The 18,451-nt window shown below is 40.7% G+C and overlaps 2 protein-coding genes across 4 annotated transcripts; both read right to left on the bottom strand.

Annotated features, from left to right (window-relative positions):
* Positions 1-164: 164 nt before the first annotated feature.
* Positions 165-7,312, bottom strand: tspan34b (tetraspanin 34b). Its single transcript, XM_055035401.1, has 8 exons — positions 7,060-7,312; positions 5,731-5,805; positions 3,972-4,187; positions 1,821-1,895; positions 1,623-1,730; positions 1,403-1,534; positions 1,208-1,300; positions 165-639 (listed from the first exon to the last, which is right to left on the bottom strand). The coding sequence occupies exons 2-8, from the start codon at positions 5,785-5,787 to the stop codon at positions 580-582; spliced, it is 741 nt and encodes a 246-aa protein (XP_054891376.1). The 5' UTR covers positions 5,788-5,805; positions 7,060-7,312; the 3' UTR covers positions 165-579.
* Positions 7,313-10,177: 2,865 nt separating this feature from the next.
* znf653 (zinc finger protein 653) lies at positions 10,178-18,269 on the bottom strand. Of its 3 annotated transcripts, XM_055035617.1 has the most exons (10): positions 17,898-18,269; positions 17,778-17,818; positions 16,240-16,542; positions 15,349-15,779; positions 14,721-14,898; positions 12,457-12,538; positions 12,243-12,354; positions 12,047-12,161; positions 11,750-11,849; positions 10,178-11,035 (listed from the first exon to the last, which is right to left on the bottom strand). In XM_055035617.1, exons 1-10 carry the CDS (start codon positions 18,179-18,181, stop codon positions 10,858-10,860), a joined length of 1,824 nt encoding a protein of 607 aa, XP_054891592.1. In that variant the 5' UTR covers positions 18,182-18,269; the 3' UTR covers positions 10,178-10,857. The 3 variants fall into 3 exon arrangements, 2 of the variants coding, with proteins under 2 accessions (XP_054891592.1, XP_054891593.1); XR_008606322.1 differs by having other exon boundaries at positions 11,014-11,035; positions 11,750-12,145; XM_055035618.1 differs by lacking the exon at positions 10,178-11,035 and having other exon boundaries at positions 11,753-11,849; positions 12,047-12,145.
* Positions 18,270-18,451: the final 182 nt, after the last annotated feature.

Raw genomic sequence — 18,451 nt, 5'->3', positions numbered from 1 at the left:
TCTTTTGTCAAGGGTTTGAAATTTACTGATCTACTTTCAAAGACAATGGACTGTGTTTTATTTAGACTTTTCTTTTTTTTTTTGCTTCCAATACTTTTAGTTTCATCCAGCACTGATGTGACATTTTTCCTTTAAACAAACTCAACAGCAGCAAAACAATCCGCGCCCTTTACACATAAATATATGATTTTATTGCAAAATACGAATCAATTTACAACAAATAAACAACTATTGCTGGACTATATTTATCAAACAAGAAGCTTGCACACATCATTTGCCCCTAAAACACAACAACCAGCTTTTGCTTCATTATTACAGTAAATTCATCTTGTAATTCCCCAACAGCTGGATATGTGTGAAATGTTTTCGCTCTCTTTCATATGTACACAATGGAAAGTGGGACTTCGTGATGATTTCTCAGACAATGTATATTTTGGATCCATAAATTAAATCTACTTCATAAATCGAGATGTAGTAAAAAAAAAATATCATTCAGCTGTCCTCGATTGCACAAGACCAGACGCTGTGGTCGGTGTTTTCCCCGATGAGGCAGGAAGTAGAAGGACTTCCTGCTCTTCGTCAGGCTCTGGTGGACTTTACTCTGCAGTAGAGCGTCATGGAGACAATCATGGCACAAATCTGAGGAGAGCGGACATAACAATGTGAGTTCACCAACGCTAAATGGATACAATATTAGAGTATTATCGTTACGCTAAGAAAATGTTAAAAAAAAAATAAAGAAATGAAATTACGAGAATGAAGTCAGAAGGTTTTGTGAATAAAGTCATACAACAATAAAGCCGAAATAATATGAGAATAAAGTTTCAGTATTGCAACCTTGTTCTTGTAATATTATGAATTTATTCTCGTAATTTTATTGTTATTACTACTGAGTATGACCCTTATACTACTGAGGGAATAAAAGTACTTAATTAATACTGAATAGATACAACACTGTAGAAGGACCACACTAAGAAAATAATATGTAAAAAATGTAAAGTTATATTTTTCTGACTTTATTCTCGCAATATTGCAACAATTTGCCTATTTATTCTCGTACGAATTTGTTCTCTTATTATCTTTCTTGTCAAAATTCTACAATACCATGACTTTCTTCTCGTAATTTCTTTTTTTTATTATTATTTTTGATTAGCATGGCCCTACTCTGTTGTATGACAGTGAAGTTATCGCCTCTAACCGGTCTTACCTCCAGAGCAGCGATCCCGAGAGCAACGCCCACAATCACCACTGTGTTGCTATCAATCAACTTCTTGATCTTTATGAAGCAGCCATCTGCTTTCTTTTGAAAGTACAACACAGAAGGTTTAATTTACAGCTGACATTGATGAATAGTAACCAAATAACTAAATGTGATATTGTCTCCTAGACTCAAAAGCATTACTTTTGCTTCAGCCGCAGATGCGTTACATGGGGCGTTGTTCACGCAGCAGTGTGGTGGATAGGTATTGTTGGACGCCATATTATACGGGGAACCCGTAAAGTCTGTGTAGTTGTAGAATCCACAACATTTTAACTGCAGAGAGAGACAGAGAGCGGATTAGACGAGCTGATCGGAAACGCCGCGAAGGGGAACTCATCGTGGGTTCAGACGTCTCGTGTACCGCGTCCATGGTGGTATTCCACAGTCCAGTAATGTCAGGATTTCCGCCATAGTCTTTCTGGATGTTCTTAACTGCTGCTGTGCCAACCTCGTCAAACAGTTTATCTGCCTGACAAAGACACGCAATATTAGATGTTACCACCCGTCCACGTTATCTTGTTATGAAGGCCGTTTTGTCTGAACTCCGTCAGTCACTTACCACAGGTCTGAAAACCAGAATGACCACCGCTCCCGCCACCTCAGCGATGAAAACCAGCAAGACGATCATGAAAAACTGGAGAGAAGATCAGATTAAAAGATATAAGCAATGGCAGTTTATTGAAAAATATAGATATACCTATAAGTTAAAACCTGCTTGGAGCAGATATTTTTATGCTGGTAACTTGACTTTTTGAAATAAAATACCCACTCTGGGTTGTAATTGCCTCAGATATTGGAATGACAACATTCCAGTTGAGTTTCATCCAGTTGTGAGTCTGAAATACTGTAGGATTTGCTAATTGTTGTGATGTTAATCACTATTAGTGTAGCTGGCTTACCTTAGCATTAAGATGGAGTTTGGCTGTGTTTTCAAGAACCTAAGCAGCATTGATGACCAGCCTTTTCTGAATTCATTACAATTCTGGTTGTACAACTCAACTAAAACTCAATCTAAATTCTCATTAAGCACTCCAACATTAATTTGCCTGTGCTTTGGTACAAATACAAAATTAAAAAACCCATAATTGATTGTCAATTCTGGTTCTGGTAGGCAGCTGTGAGCAGTTTGGTGGTGCAGATTTGGTACAGTGAAGATACCGGAGTTCTAGTAACAATCACTGCTACCTAAACGTGAGAAAAGGAATATTTGAATCTTAAATTCATTATGTTAATCATGTGTTTGCCTTATTTCCCTGAACTTCATTCGGGTTTTAAACAGACAATACAGAGATTTGTTGAACAGGTGGCTCTAACTTAGTTAAATAGAAGTTTGAGAATGCAAAAAAATAAAATGCAAGAAAGTGGATGTGGAGAGCATATCCGGTGAAAATGTACTGACATATGCAGGTGGTTTAAAAATAATCTCTGTAACTAATTTTTTTTAAATCTAGTAAATATTTAGCAATTATTAAGGCACCTGTGCTTTGTGCCTTAATGTCCGTTTTAAAGCTAGTTTTAAACTTATGCATGCCATTATATCGCCATCTACTGGAAACATTGGTTATTGCATATAGCGATCCACCACATAAAATAAATCAGATGAGGAAATTTCTTGTGAAGGACATCTCTCCTCTAAAGTTTATGAAAGTTGTATATTAATTCTGTAACAACAGGCCAACAAAATGTGTATGAAGGCTACACGGTGGAGAAGTGATTAGCACTGATGCCTCGTAGCCAGAAGGTCCTAAGATCGAATCCTGAACAAAGAGACTTTCTCTTTGGAGAGTCTATCCAATTCTCTTTGCTTCCTGTTACAGTCCAAATACATACATGCCAAAAGTATTTGACTCACTTAATTGCGCTTAGTAATGTGTGTTTGTGTGTGTGCACACGTGTGTGTTTGCGCATCCAATGCTCGACTTTGTTGACCTGGGTGTACCTCTCGACCATTCCCAGTGATGGGCCTGGGTAAGCAGGTATTTGTAATTTGATTTCCTCTACATCTGAAGGGTTTAACTTTCCCCTGTTTAGAATAGGCTAATTATTAACTATTGTTCTTTCTTAGACTGTCAGAGTGAGAAATGAACAGGAAAGTATATCTGAGGCATCATGAGGTAAACTTTACTGAAGAGTTTTATGAAACATAGTTTGAATCTGCCCAAAGCAAAACTGTGCTTATTTTTATGGTTTGAACACTTTTCGACCGCACTTTTTCCTTCCACTAAACCTTCCATTAATATTGTTAGACAAAGAATTCTGTGAAAATCAAGATTTGATTTTTACACAAATCAAAGCTGTACTTATGGAGGCCATCAGTGGCTTTTTGCTGGACAGCTGTGAAGTTACATACTTTACTCATGATTATATTAATATAACTTTTCTATATAAATATTCCACTTTTTATTTGTGTAAAGAAACATGAAGATATTTTAAGAAGCAGAACTTCAGGGCATTGTTAATTGATACGCCAATATCTCAAAGGCAAACACAAAACGTGTCACTTTTTAAATTGTGCTACTGTAATAACAACCTTTTGATGAGATATTAGTTTATCTCATGCACTTGTGTCATTACATTTATCAAATTTCCTCAAATTTGACAAATTTTTACCACTTTTCCGATGGTAAAATTTCACAAATGGGACTTTTGATCTTTTGATTTTTTTGAAACGTCACCATTTCTGAAGTAGTAAAATTTGACCAACGCCTACCAGCAGCAGCATGCACTTGCTCTCCCTGATGGCCCCGCAGCATCCCAGGAAGCCGATCACAACCAGGAGGGCACCGATGGCGATCAGCAGGTATCCCACGTTGAGCACCTGATTAATTTGCGGTGGGACGTTTTCGATTTTTCCGAGGAAGTTGAAAATGGAGCCGCTGTCAACCTTCACCCAGATCCCCACGCCCAGGATGGCGATCCCGGCCAGCTGAACGGGAAAGAAGATGGAGTATTAGAGGAAAACTTAGACCGCCTGAGATAACGAGGGCACAGAAAAAAACAAAACAAAAAAAAAAACATGCAAAATTATTTGAATACTGGAACACTACTGAATGCCCACTGTGTCGTTTAATTTTGTCTGTGAAAACATAAGGGGAATTAAAGTTTCTTACTGTAAGGTGGAGTAATTGTTAGCATCAATTGCCTAAGATCCTAAGCTGCATTGATGACCAGCCTTTTGTGTATTCATTACAACTCTGGTTGTACAACTCAACTAAAACTCAATCTAAATTCTCATTAAGCACTCCAACATTAATTTGCCTGTGCTTTGGTACAAATACAAAATTAAAAAACCCATAATTGATGTATCTTTAAATTGTCTGTATCTTTAAACTTAACATTTTAGATTTAACTCTTTATGTTCTTTGCAAATCATTCTGAATGAACTATCACATCAACGTTATGCACAGTTAAATTCATTAAACCAGAAAATACGTCTGGACGAGTCTCATTTAACAGATCAAAAGTCTCTTTTAAAAATAACGACCTTTCTTCAGATATTAAATATACTTTTCATTTAGCCAAGAGCTATGGTTTTTTAAAATATTTTGTTATCGGTCTGGTGTAATATTCTAATTTAAAATTTCATGTTTTTATTAGCTGTAAGTGGAAAATCATCAGATTTAAGAGGAATGAAAGTTTTCAAACATCCATTTGTGTGCAGTTAATCTACATAATGTGTTTGAATTTGTGATAAAGTCCCCCAAATAAACGGGATTTTCAATAATATTCTAATTTGTTGAAAACATACTGCTAAATGAACAAAGACAAAAAAAACCAAGAAACAAATCCCAAGAATTAAGACATAAACAAAATCCTTTTTTCCACAGAAATAATATCCTGATTAAAAACTAAACTTTTCTGCCACAACACTATTTTTTTCTACATTGGGTAATTTTCCTTACAGTTTTAGTTTCTTTTAATGGATAGAATATGAGATCCATGCATTCTTCAACATGGCCACTAGATATTAGTATTTGCTGCACGCTGCTCCTTTAACTTCCTGGAAACCTGAGAGGATTCGGACCGTAGACACTGTATCTGGCTGACTCAAGCTAAATGTTTGGTTAAAACTCACTAATCCTTTCAGATCCTGTGATGTCCTATTCAAATCCTCGTGGGTGTCTTTCACAAGGAGCTATTGATGAATGCGTGTCAAATATATATGTCCTCTCTCTATATTTGCATAAATTTTTTGTAACAAATAGTTCAGACTGTGGCTTTGTGTGACACCACATGGAGGTCTCACACATGAGGACTTTCCATTGATTTTCATTCACTACAGTTACACTTATCCTATCTTTAAGCAAAACCACACCATAGTCCTAAATAAAACCCCTGACTCAAAAACAGAGTTGCCCAGGCTATGGTCCCCACAATGTAGTATGTGTCTGGGAAGTTGTCCCCACAAGGTATTTAAAAACAAACACACACAGACCTGAGTTTTAGTATGATAAGTCGAAGCTACTTACGAAGATGATGCCATTAAAAGCAATCATCATGGCTTTGAGGAATCCGAAACACCCCATTTTTTCAGCTGATGGTTCCTGTAATGGCAGAAATGAAAGATGTTTTGTCATTACTCAAAGTTTTATTCATAGACTTGTCAGTATTCTCATCACATGACGACAGAATATGAGCATTTCAGTATGAATCATTTCATCTGTGCGCTACATTGTTGAACACTTTGTGATAAAGTGTGTTACATTGTTGAACACTTTAGACTTTGGGAGAGGCTCTTTCTGCTGGGAGGTGGGAGAAACAGAGCAGGGATAGGAAATTATGTCATAATTCTGCTTTTTATACCTTGTTTGTGAGCTTGATAACAATTTTTAGAACTTCAGTCGTTTCTGTAGCGTTTATTACCCTCCCTTACATGTGTGGGGGAGGAAGGATGACGATACAGGAAGTATGCTTCTCTGTTTTCTCATATTTTTTTTAAACAAGATCCTTCAGAAGAAATATATTTTAGTTTTACAGGGTGTTTTTAGTCAATAGGATGGGAAATGTTTGTAACACCATTCTATTTATAGTGATTTAAGTTTTGATCTTTTTAAGCCAGTTAAGTTAGAAATAACAACCTCTTCCTAATACAACCAGATTAGATTACCTTAAGGAAAACAGGAGTTTGTTGTTTGGTCTTTCAGCGGAAAGCCCCGAGTTAATCATGCGTTCACTGGCCGGGTGATGTACAAAATGTAACCGGCTGTTACCTGGACAGCCAGCAACTCCAGCAATGTTTTCCCTGCTCAGGAACCTTTCCTGCTTCCTCGTGGTCAGCATTTGAACTCTGACACCAAGGAATTAGCTAAGTGATTTATTAACAAGTAAAAGTCTCTCAGAGTAGCTCAGCAAAATCTGGAAAGTGACCCACAAGCAGAACCACACACACACACACACACACACACACACACACACGCACACACAACCACACACACACACACACACACACACACACACACACACACACACACACACACACACACACACACACATAGGAGATGCAAAAATGGAGCCGCTTGTGGTTGAACACCTTGAAACGATGTACCAAGAATGAAGCATAGTTTGCAGTTGCTTGTCTTGTATGGGGAAAACCGAACCGTCTCTGACTTCCATCAAAAACAAAGATGGAGAAATCTCAAAGGGCTTCATTCAGAGGCAGGCAGGTCCCTGGAGACAAAGGATCATTGTTGGATGGATCCCTCACCAGGCCACCATACCGACACTGCAAAACCATCGACCGCATGAACCCCGTCCATCCACAAGCCTAAAGTCTCAAAGTTGGGGACTGAGTGACTCACCTGCTGCAGTAGATGTCTGGTGAGAAGCTCTGTGGTTTGCTTCAGTCTCTACCTTCACTACTGAGGCTGGTTGGCTGCTGCTGTGGGAGAACACAGTGAGGTCACAGGAACACAAGATCGCTCTGTCTTCAATAAATGACCCAGAATATGTTCACTGTCTCCTTAGTTTCCCTCTGCCTTTGTCACTCTGTTGCACACAAAAGAGCTTCAGGAGTACTTTCTAAGCAGTATCATGTTATTTGGAGGCTACTGACTGGTTATAGCTACCAGGAAGGGGAGGGTGGGTGCAGTGGGTGTGACCAAAAGCAGCTGAGTAATAACACATCACCATGGAGCTGGACCTTTTTAACTCCTGAGGGAGGGAATGAAGGAGGAAGGGAAAACTCACCTGTGCGCCGCCACACAACGTCACCTGTAGCAGGCAGGCAAATGACCACAGGGCGTGCGAGGGAATGCAAACCATGAAAACATATCTGTCTGCTTTCCAGCTGGTTTCATGAAACACCGCTTTAGTTTCAGTCAGACGTTTTAGGACATTTTAGATTTTGAAAAGAAAAGAGGAGTGTTGGTGGCTGGTGCTCAGTTCCATCTCCACTGGTTGATGAAGTAATGATGTCATAATGGATATTGGATTGGATAGCAAGTTGTCTGTTTTTTTTGTTTTTTTTTTATTACTATTGAATGTACCCACTGTCCTCTGTCTCTTATCTTTTTTTTGTTCAGCTCTCTCAAAACTAGCTAAATCAACTGCCATTTAAAATCCCAATCAAATTGATTTGAATGGAATTTGAATTGAGAATTAAACTTACTGTCCTCAAAAGTGAAAATGGCTTTGGTTTTGAGCTACCGCTATATAAATATTACTTTGAATTCAACATCATGTGTTGCAACAAATACAACATCATCATTGTCTGTATCCAAAACCGAACAGAAGAAACTGGTCAAACCGGTTAAATTAGCAAACACAAGCTGGGATGGGTTTCTCTTTTCACAGTGAGGAAGGGGAGGGGAAAGAAAGAAAGAAAGAAACTGTTTGCCTTAATGACGTTCTGGAGATTTGATAGTACCTCAGGGCAGGAAAAACCTTCTGTTTGATGTTATTATCCACGCCATGAAGAGTTCTGCTCTTTGCTTCAGTGTAATTTTAAATCTGACTGAAAGCTTTCAGAATGATTTAAATTTGCAAAATGCCAAAACAGTGAAACAGTGAGATAAAGAGAGAGAAAGAGAGAGAGACAGAGAGAGTAGATTTGTTTTGGGGATCCTTCAGTGACTTACTGAACTTTAGTCCGTTCCTCCTGACAGAACATGAGTAGCTGAGTTCGGCCGGTCGAGGTTAGAGTTTTGTGACATTGACTTTGTGTAACTAAGACATTTTGATGCCAATTATGAGGGAAACATTTGCGGCCAGTCAGTATCATTACTGCTGGGTTGATGTTCTCCAAAGGGTCATGAAACTTATTTGCATAAACTAAGATTTTTGTTATCTGTGATCTGGCTTTTTTTATTATTATTATTATTATTATTATTATTATTATTATTATTAATGTAATGACTTCTTCATCTCTTCAATCTTTTGTTTTGAATTTACCAAAACATGTTCATGTCTGGAACAAAAAACCCGTTTATTTCTTGGGACAGTTTGGTCACTGGATGCCTCTTGGTTTTTGTGCTTGGATGCGATTGTCGGTACTGATGAAAGTGAAATGTACCTGCATCTGAACCGGTCTCATGGAGGTCCGGCAGCTCTTTGTCTGATTTATTCAGACTTTCTCTTGTCCCATGATGTCACACCAGGAAGCAGCGTTTCACATGTGCCGTCTTAAACACATCAGGCGACTCCCAAGTCGCTTAAAGTCACAGCTGTGTGAAAACGTCTGAATTTGAAGGAAGCAACACATTCAGTCATTTGCAAACTTTTTTTGTGAATCCTAAAATAGAAAAAGATTTAATGGTAGACAATGGGGGGAGGGGGAGGAGTTTGTGTCTAGTTTCATATTTTGAAGTGAACCATCTGGTTTGACTTGGTGAAAAAAAAATAGGCTCTTTAAAAATAACTTTAGCCTCCTGGACTTTAACCTCACTGTTATATTTTAACTTTTTCAACTCACAAATGCCATTGAACTCCATAAACACGACCATTAAACTAAGTGGAAAAAAACCCCCAAAACCTTAAGTTTTATGTCCATGCTTCCTCATCATGTGATGAAGCCAAACAATCAAAACCTGGAGAACGTCACTCACAGAATCATGACTCCTCTTTCAGTGGAGGTGCAGCTGGCCCAGCGCTTCTGTTTTCACACTTCCCTCAATTTAAGGCGTATTTAGAAAGAGCTAATAACAGAAAAGGCTTTTTTTTTTTCTTGGAAGGTATTCCTAGTCCAGCATCTTGTGTTCAGTCGTTTCTCTTTAGCTGATGAGGGCACCGAAGTAGAGCTTACTGTCATCGACTTTCATCCATTTTCCTTCAATAAGTCCCTCCAGTTTCTCACAAAAATTCACGCGAAAAATTCAAAAACAGATCCCCTCATTTTACTGAAATTCTTTCCTCAAAATTGTCCAGAAACATTGGGTTTAAGTGACTGCAGCATCAGCTTTACTTGATGTGAAGTCGTAGTCGTTGATCGATGCAGCTATTAACAAAAAGTCAAAGTGACACCATATATCAGCGCAAATATTGCAAACATTTGTCCCACGCATTTCTAAATTAGCAACACAAAATGTGTGATTTTGATTGCAGAAGAAACACAAAAACAATCAAACCCTGGATGGACTGATCAGTGTGAAAAGATGTTCGATATTTAATTTTAAGGAACGCGTGGTGAATGCTAAATCAACTATTTATCGATAATTTAACAATTTGAATGATTAATACGTTTTGGCACCACTGGCCATTTTGTTGTAAGCTTGCAAAGCATTTTAACTCCAACGTCCACGACTGGTCTTATGATTTCAGGAGTCACAGCAGATTTAATAGTGTTTTTAGTGTCTATAAGGACAAGATGAACACATTCCCAGAAGATTTATGAGATGAGACAGAAGCACACTGCACCATGTAAAGGAAAGGAAAAATATTTAGAGTTAAAACATTTTATACAAAAACTCACAACGTACCGAATTGATGCCAAGAAGCAAAAGTGCATTTATTTAGGTGGTGAAACAGAGAAAGAACAAAACGGATTTTATTGCCGTTTTCCTGAGACGAGTTGCTGAGCTCATAAATTTATGGGATACACCGACGCTGCTCATGTGACCCAGCTCTTCCCTCTAAATAAACATAATGCAACGGTCACAGTGCTGAAATCACAGTCAGGCCCAGAAACAGCCATTGGTTGTTCACCAGACCTTCATCACGCTGCTTTATTGACCAGCCGAAACCTTATCTAGTTGGATATTTAAGAATATTAAAATGATGTTTTAGCTGCTCAAACACAAACAATACGACAAAAAATACAAAATCCTCGAATTTCTAGAAATGCTTAGACCTCACTTCATTTTTGACAATAAGGCATCCCGGCGTGGCCTCAAAAGAAACAATCTGAACCACCCTCCCTGAACGTGATACTTGCTGTCACAGTCAATAAGGTAGTTAGTGGTTATTGAGAACATGTGGAACCTCCTTCACATTTTTTCCTGTGGAGATCCCACAGCGCCTTCTGCTCTGCGACAGCCTGTGTCCCGCACCGCGGCTGGTCCGCCTCATTTCGGCTTCATCCCAGCGATGAGATGCGTTAGCCGTGCGGATCTGAGGAGAGCCTCCGTTTGCCGGCGAGTTGCCACCCCACACAACCCACGATCTCAGGTCGCCTGCTTTTCCGGGTGGCTCTTCAGTTTATGGAACTTAACGCTGTCCAGCTTCTCGAACCTCTTGTCGCAGAACTCGCAGGTGAAGTTGTAAAGCGCCTCGGGTGTGTGCTTCTTCATGTGCCAGTTCAAGGACGCACGCTGGCGGCACTGGTAGCCGCAGATTTCACATCTTCACACAGGAAGGTGGAGGGAAAAGAAAGACAGGACTTATGATCATGTTGGTGGAATCTGAGGTGCTTTAGAAAAGTATTCAACCCCTTCATCTATTCTTTTGACGTTCTGTCACTCTGCTTTAACATTCTGACAGGCTACAACTGTAAACATCCATGTAGTTTATGGAGACACAGAATGTAATAATAGAAACATTATGCTCATTATAAATGTCCCTGTTCAATCATTTTTGGTCTGGATAAAGTAGGAGAGGCAGATTAAGAAACTGAATGAGTATAACAGGAAACATTGAAATATATTGGATCTAAACTTGCAGAAAAACAAAAACCCAAACAAATATCACATCCTCTTTTTGAAGTATGTGTTCCAAATGTTCACTATCCAACACGACTTCAAAGGTCACGTTTCCATATATTGTACAGAGATCGGAGATCAGCCGATGCATCAGAAACTGATAGCTTCAGCCTCGGCTAAGGTCCCTGATTGACCGGCCCGCGTCTGCATGCGAGTGCTTGACTATAGCCACCCAGGTGTTGCCAACTTATTTACTTTGCTATATTTAGTCATTGTGAGACAAAAAGCAATCTGTGTTGGCAAAAATGGGAATCAGCAGGTCAGGCCTTTAGCGACCTGCCAGAGAACCAGCCCTGCCTGGTCGTGTGGCGTTTCAAAGTGTTCACTGTAACAGCAGGATGTGACGTCGGTAACTCACTGGAGCGGCGTTTCTCCTGTGTGTGTCCGCCTATGGACCTCCAGATGATTCTTCCGCTTAAATGACTTCCCACACGTCTCACAGATGAAATCTCTGACCCCTGCAGACACACACACACACGCACACACACACGCACACACACACACACACACACACACACACACACGCACACACACACACACACACACACACACGCACACACACACGCACACACACACACGCACACACAGAAATACATGTGCTGGTCTTTCAGGAAGCAGTTCATCAGGACGTGTCTCTCACGTGTTCACAGCCCACCTGAGTGGATGATCATGTGACGGTGCAGGTGGTTGGACAGGTAGAACTTCTTCCCGCAGCCGGGGTGAGGGCAGACTTTGGTTCTTCCTTTCCTGTGAACTAGATTCACGTGATTCTAGACAACAAATGGTTACTTTTAATCTCCCCAGGGAACTCCAGGTAATCGATAAAGAAACAACGGGTTGTGGCGTTTTACCTGAAAACTGCTGATGGCCACGTAAACTTGACTGCAGCCTTCGTAGGGACAGTGGAACATCTTGAGCATGCCGTCGGCTTCGATGACCGGTCCGCGCCGGTTCCTCTTTGACCTGAAACAGACAAAAAAAACTAAATAAAAAAAACTACAGGGAATCACCTGGACTGTAGGATCCACCAAAGCCAAGAACGTCAGCAGTTTGACCACAACGTACCGGCCGAGACTCCGCTGCAGCTCCCTGCTGCTGCTCAGCTCCAGGTGATCGGAGTTCTGGACCAGCTGCGCTTCACTCAAACCTGCGGAGAATCGGAGGGATTAGAAAACGTTCCACAGAGCCAGAGCGTTCAGCATTTGTCCCGTTCACAAGATTCAGGATTTCACCAACTCAAATCTAAAGTTTTTCTAAGACGTCTAAAAAAAACCGTTATGATATTTAAGACCTGCAAAGAAAAACTGATATTTTATGTAGTAGTGCTTTTGAAAATAATGAATGTAGAATCGTATGGGCTGATAACAGAAGTGAGTCAGAGGTGAAGATGAACGTCAGCCAGCAAATTGCCAATAAATTTACACTTATTTACACTGGACTCCTGTTGGGAGCTAAACAGCTAGCTAGCAAGGGGCTATAAGCTTTCAGAAAACTGCTGAAACACTGAGTTCCTTTAAATCTCCACTAAAAACCCAGCTGTCTGAAGTCGCCTTTGAAGCACAATCGATTAAGAATTTAGCGATGGCGCTTGACTAAATGTAATGTTTTGATTCTTGATTCTATGTTGCATGAGTGTTTATTGTGTTTTTATGACGTACAGCACTGTGTCATATCTTGCTTCAAACTGAAAACATCCCAAAAACTTTGCTTGTCCTTAAAGCATAATAATGTTGCTGATGTGAAAACAGCAATTTGTAGGATACGTCCCTTATTTCTGTCATTCCACCTGCAAGACCTGAAAGCTCACAGAGCCATGATTTGACTACACCGACTGATATGACATAATTAACGTAATGGTGGTTTATGTTTTTGCGTTTATAGTGGAGTCACGATGTGAAAGGGGCAGGAGATTTCTGAGAGGCTTAAATCCGTCGTGTTTCGTGACAGACGGTGGCCGACAGCTCAAATGGAAAATCTGCTGTGATTCGTTCAGCCTTCCTGTTAGCTGTCGAAGGTGTTGATGTCCAACAGCCTGGACAGTTCGGAAAATAAAATGCTTCTTTTAAAACAGCTTCTCACATCTGAGGTTTCTGACTACATTTGGTAACTACTCAGATGAGCTAAAGATGGCTAGCTGGCTCTTCTTTGCTCAGTAATGCCATCCACACTGATGGTTGTTACCATGATTAGATAAGATGCTTTTATCGATCAGAAAAAAAGAAACATCAAAAGGTAGTTTTAAAAACTGAATATTACCAACGTAATGCCATAACGTAGTTTTAATAAAAATACGTTATGGCAAAACTTTGTTTTATTTCAGTCAATCAAGTAATCAATCTATTTGATCGATAAAGCACCCTTCGTGTTGGATTCAGCTCATTGGAAATGCACAATAAAGGGTATTTTTGAGCTCGGTTTGAACCGTCCAAATACCAGAGTTGTGAAGTAAACTGAAACTGGTGGATACTCCTTTTTCCTCCCCTCTTTGTTAGAGGGCTGGTGGATATTAAAAACGTTGTACTTTCTTCTCTTCTTCTCTCCCAGGTTCTGCTGGGAGTCTCAATGGCCATTTTTTTTCTCTGCTTGACCCTCCATTAAAATACAAAGCGTTCGGCGTCATTCTTCATTCGCTTATTAACTGAAACAATGTCTCATATCAAAGTAGGATTCATTTATTTATTCCCTTAACACATCGAGCTGCACTTTCGTCGATTTTGTATTGCGCAAAAACAAATAACTAAATTAATGGCTCAGAAAAAAACTGAACAAACACTGGTCTTTTCCTCAACGGTTTGTAAGGAGCCCAGATTGTAACAACCATGAAGGTATAATTTGCATCCAGTGTTCTGGACCCACCATGAAAGGGGAACCGCTGCACTCTGACCGGCTGGTTCCGGCTGGTTACTCATCTCCAAAGACCCAAAACCAGGATGCTTGCTGCTCCCGGAAAACACGGTGGGGAAAAATCCACACAGATAATTTTTAACCAAAAATTGCAGAGCGCTGGTTAACGGGAAAGAACTGAAACCGTCTGGGCATCGTTCCCCTGATCAAAACCGGAGACTGGCGTTTCATTTTTGTGGACACACTCTTAATTAGAAACTGAGGTAACTGATTTACTAGATGTCGGGAGGGAAGTGCTGAGTCCTCATTCAACAAAATGTAAAACTCTAGATAGAACAATGGATTTTTTTAAGGTCTTTTTGGAAAAACAAAAACACAGAAGCTATTACTTTCTCAAGAGTAATAGTCCAGGCTTAAAACTCCGTAATGTTTTCTTAAAATAAAAGAAATTTCCAGCAAACACTCCATTTTATTTTCTTTACTACCTGTCAGGGAATCTTCCTCCGGCGCGTCTCGGACTTTGAAGTCTGGCGAACACAGCTGGCTGTAGGCGACGCCGCCAATCACAGTGCAGGTGACTTCCTCCATGTTTCCACTGCCCATGTTGAGCTGGACTCCTTCTGACGCCAAAGCCTCATAGCTGGGACCAGTGATGATGATCAGCTGGGAATGGAAGGAGGAAGACAAATCAAAGATGTTCCCACCAACCTACACATTCTGCATTTTATGATCCCACTTTTCCCACTTCACTTTGCAGAGTCATCGGTGTGTTGTATTTATTGGACAAATATCAAATGCTCAAATTTATTTTGATTAATGGAGGATTTGTTTACAGCGGAAAAAGAACGAAAGTCAGAAGGAAATAAATGAGAGAAATGAGAAAACAAGAAAAACAAGACACAAAGAAAGAAGAAGAGGAAGAGAAATAAATAAGAAAAATAAAACATAAAAGAAAGAAACAGAACAAAATTAAAGAAATTGAAAAAAAGACAAACAAGAAAGGAAAAAAAGAATGTGAACAAAGAGGAAAGCAAGAAGGCTCATCGTACGTTGGGGGAAACGCTGCATGGTCCTTAAGTAATAAGCAGTTCCTGACATGAGGTGCAGGCCTACCTGGGAGCTTTCCAACGCCGTCCGCTGGTTGGGAAGTTCGCAGCCGGCCGCCGCCGTCTGCAGAGGCTGAGGCTGGAACCGTTGGGTCTGATCCTGGGCCTGCGCAGGCGGCGGGTCAGACATCCCCAGATGAGAACTCAGAGGGACGGATCCACTCGAGCGTCGATTGGCCTCGATCGCTTCATCGGGTAAAGACGCTTCTGCTGCCGCGCTGCAGGCGTAATCAGGCGCCAAAGTCTTCAGCTTCCCCCCCTCACGTTCTTGCTCCACATCCTCCAGCGCTGCTCCCTCGTCTTCCTCAGCAGAGGCAGAGTGTAAAGACGCCGCGTCCCAGGCAGGCTGTCCTGGCAGCGCAGATGAAGCCTCCATCGTTGGCTGCTGGGTTTGACCTCCATCTTCTTCTGTCTGGTTCGTGGCATCAGCAAGCTCATCTAAACAAAAACGAAACATCAACAGCATTTCCACTAACGATAAAATTGAGCAAATTTAAAGCACCAAAATAAATTTGCTAAATGGAAACATGGCCACTATAATAAAGTGGTTTTTCGCTGTATGGAAATGAATGTATTTCACAAAACTGAGATAGAAACGCTGGATGTTGCTGCTACTGGCGAAACCTCAAGGTCGACGACAGAAAGTGGAAGGAGGATGACGTTTGGTTTTGGCTCTCACCATTCATAAAAAGTCGCGCGTCATCCGAAAGCATTGAATCGGTTTTGCTATTGGCTGAAATATGAAAACGTCTCAACTAATTGCTTACATCCGTCGCTGCCATCATTTTTAAAGTCGTATTTAATGAGGACACCGCAATTCAACATTAGAAGACAGACGGATATTTGCGCACATTTGCAATGGAAGCCAAGCCAATGAGGCAGAGTAGAGTCGATGCACCTTTACACTTTTTGTTGCCTTCCTTTCTTCTCTGTCTGCCTTTAGCCGACGGCGGCTCCGTTTTGTTTGCGGCCTCTCCGTCGCTGTTCCCCCTCTCGTCACTCTCCGAGTCGCTGACCTCCTTCGGCGGGGAGTGGAGGTGCTGCACGAAGGAGTGGTCCGACTCGCAGCGCCACACGGCGGTAGTGGCGAGGTTCGCCTTCGGTTCCAGGGCTCTGAGCTGAGGCTCGTGGGGGCAGGAGGCCGAGTGCTCCCGGTACCAACTCACCAGACCCTGGAGGCTGGAGACGCGCTGCTTCCTACCTGATAGGCAGCAGACACAGCAAAGATAACCACATTTTTCACACCAAAAAAAAAAAAAAAAAAGTTACAAAGTTAAGAAATGTTCTTGTTGGGATAAGATACTTCGACTTCTTCCTACTCCTTTTCAAATTGCAACTGAACTTTTATGTTCTTGTTTTATTATTATTGACTATGACAGGTCAGTTAAAATAAGCAATAAGTCAATTAATTGCATGACGAATATTACTCATTCATCCTTATCAAGGATGAATGACTAATATTTTTTAATGCAATTTCAGTTACAGAGACTTCACAATCTAGTTTAATTATTGTTGTTTTGCTTTTTTTTTTTTGTGGAGATTTACATTTTTCCCCCCAGTTCTAGTGCTTTAGAAATTAGTGTTTTTATCATTTTTGACCAGATATATTTGCATTAATAATATCCCACTATTATTAATATTGTATAAATTGAAAATTGGTTTGTTTATCACAATCCTTTCTGGGATGATTTATCGTCCAGCAACATTTCTTATTGTGTCAGGCCTAATTAAAACACGTTTTTATTTTCTTAGTCATTTTATCATTATTATTCTTTTCCCTCAGACATTTTACTTTTTCAAAATAAAGATTTCATTTTAAACTTGCAAAAATACAAAAGGCAAAGCATAATTGAATTTTTTGTTGTTGTTGTTGTGATATTTAGAGAGAAAAGCAACGGATTTCTGTCTTTTCACTCCAGTTTTATGCAACGCTTTTGAGTCAAATAAATTTAGTTTCCAGTTTTCTGGTCCATCGCTGATCCACTAAAAGTCTGTTCCACATTTCGACTCGGCAGATACCAGTTATTTGGTGTGAAGATTTGCGAAAACGGCAACAAATTTGATAAATTGGCAACAGTGCAGGTGAGTCAGCCCTGTCTCATGGCAGAACAAGAGGGAAGTGGCTTATTTCAGACCTTGCAGAGGTGGATGAGATCGGTGGAAAAGATAAGTTTTTAGATAAAAGTAGCAGATCTTAAAAAAATTTTAAGAAAAAGTGCACCGACGTATTCTTGTACTCCTACATACATTCCAATCAGGTACAATCTGTGCTTGGAATATGACAAAATAGTGGAAGGTAGGGAGGCACCACAATCCCAAAAATAGAAACGTGAAACTAACCTGAAAATATTCCCAGATAAGCAAAGACAACACACACACACACACACACACACACACACATACACACACCACACACACACACACACACACACACACCTCCTTTCTGTTTCCCAGTCATTCCTGCTGTGGTCTTCTTTCTGAAACACAACAACCATCACTTTCATGAGGAATTTAAAAGCAGCCCGCTGTATGTGCGCTCCGTATCCCCGCTCCTACCCGCAGGACTCCTGCCGGTACTTGTCTCCATAAGTGTTGTTGAGCAGGATGAGGTACTCGGCCAGCCCAGCATCACTCAGGCTGGTCCTCCTGCGGAGCTCGCTCCACAGCTTGTGCGACTCTCCGAGGTACACCCTCCTCACGTCGTACTTCTTTCGGGACTCCAGCCGCCTCTGAGCTCGGTCTGAGTCCGTGAGCCTCGGCCGGCCCCGACACCGCCTCGGAACACCTCGGTCCCCGGCTCGGTCGGCCTCAGAAGGACGGTCCGCCGGACAGTGCGCCATCTTGGTATTTAATGCCGACAGCTGATCCTGTGATTACCGGAAGTTGCTTTAAGCCTCACAGGAAGCACGGTATTTTAGTTTTATGTTAATCTTACCATTGAACAGAATCAGCGCTATATATATATAGATACATACGCAAGAGCTCGTGTGAATATAAACCATAGATACCAGAAACAAAATTATTTATATGGTGACAGTTGCTTGTTTTCTATCCGGACCGTTTTCGCTGTAACACCGGTGTGTCATCCGTAAACAGCCGCGGGAAACTTT

The sequence above is a fragment of the Poeciliopsis prolifica genome, unplaced genomic scaffold, assembly GCF_027474105.1.
Source record: "Poeciliopsis prolifica strain line A6 unplaced genomic scaffold, Auburn_PproV2 SCAFFOLD010, whole genome shotgun sequence".
Taxonomy (NCBI): Eukaryota; Metazoa; Chordata; class Actinopteri; order Cyprinodontiformes; family Poeciliidae; genus Poeciliopsis; species Poeciliopsis prolifica.
Note: the sequence above shows the minus strand (reverse complement) of the source record. Positions and strands in the feature narration are given on the sequence as shown.

What these genes read in the sequence shown, in the direction of transcription:
- tspan34b (XM_055035401.1), bottom strand. Translation starts at nt 5,787, where the DNA reads ATGGGGTGTTTCGGATTCCTCAAAGCCATGATGATTGCTTTTAATGGC. An exon ending in GCAAGTGCATGCTGCTGCTG is followed by an intron (nt 1,896 to 3,971) that starts GTAGGCGTTGGT and finishes TCTTCTCTCCAG; the next exon opens with TTTTTCATGATCGTCTTGCT. An exon ending in GGAATACCACCATGGACGCG is followed by an intron (nt 1,535 to 1,622) that starts GTACACGAGACG and finishes CTCTCTCTGCAG; the next exon opens with TTAAAATGTTGTGGATTCTA.
- znf653 (XM_055035617.1), bottom strand. Translation starts at nt 18,181, where the DNA reads ATGGCGCACTGTCCGGCGGACCGTCCTTCTGAGGCCGACCGAGCCGGG. An exon ending in TGGCCATCAGCAGTTTTCAG is followed by an intron (nt 12,162 to 12,242) that starts GTAAAACGCCAC and finishes TTTGTTGTCTAG; the next exon opens with AATCACGTGAATCTAGTTCA. An exon ending in ACAGGAGAAACGCCGCTCCA is followed by an intron (nt 11,036 to 11,749) that starts GTGAGTTACCGA and finishes TCCTGTGTGAAG; the next exon opens with ATGTGAAATCTGCGGCTACC.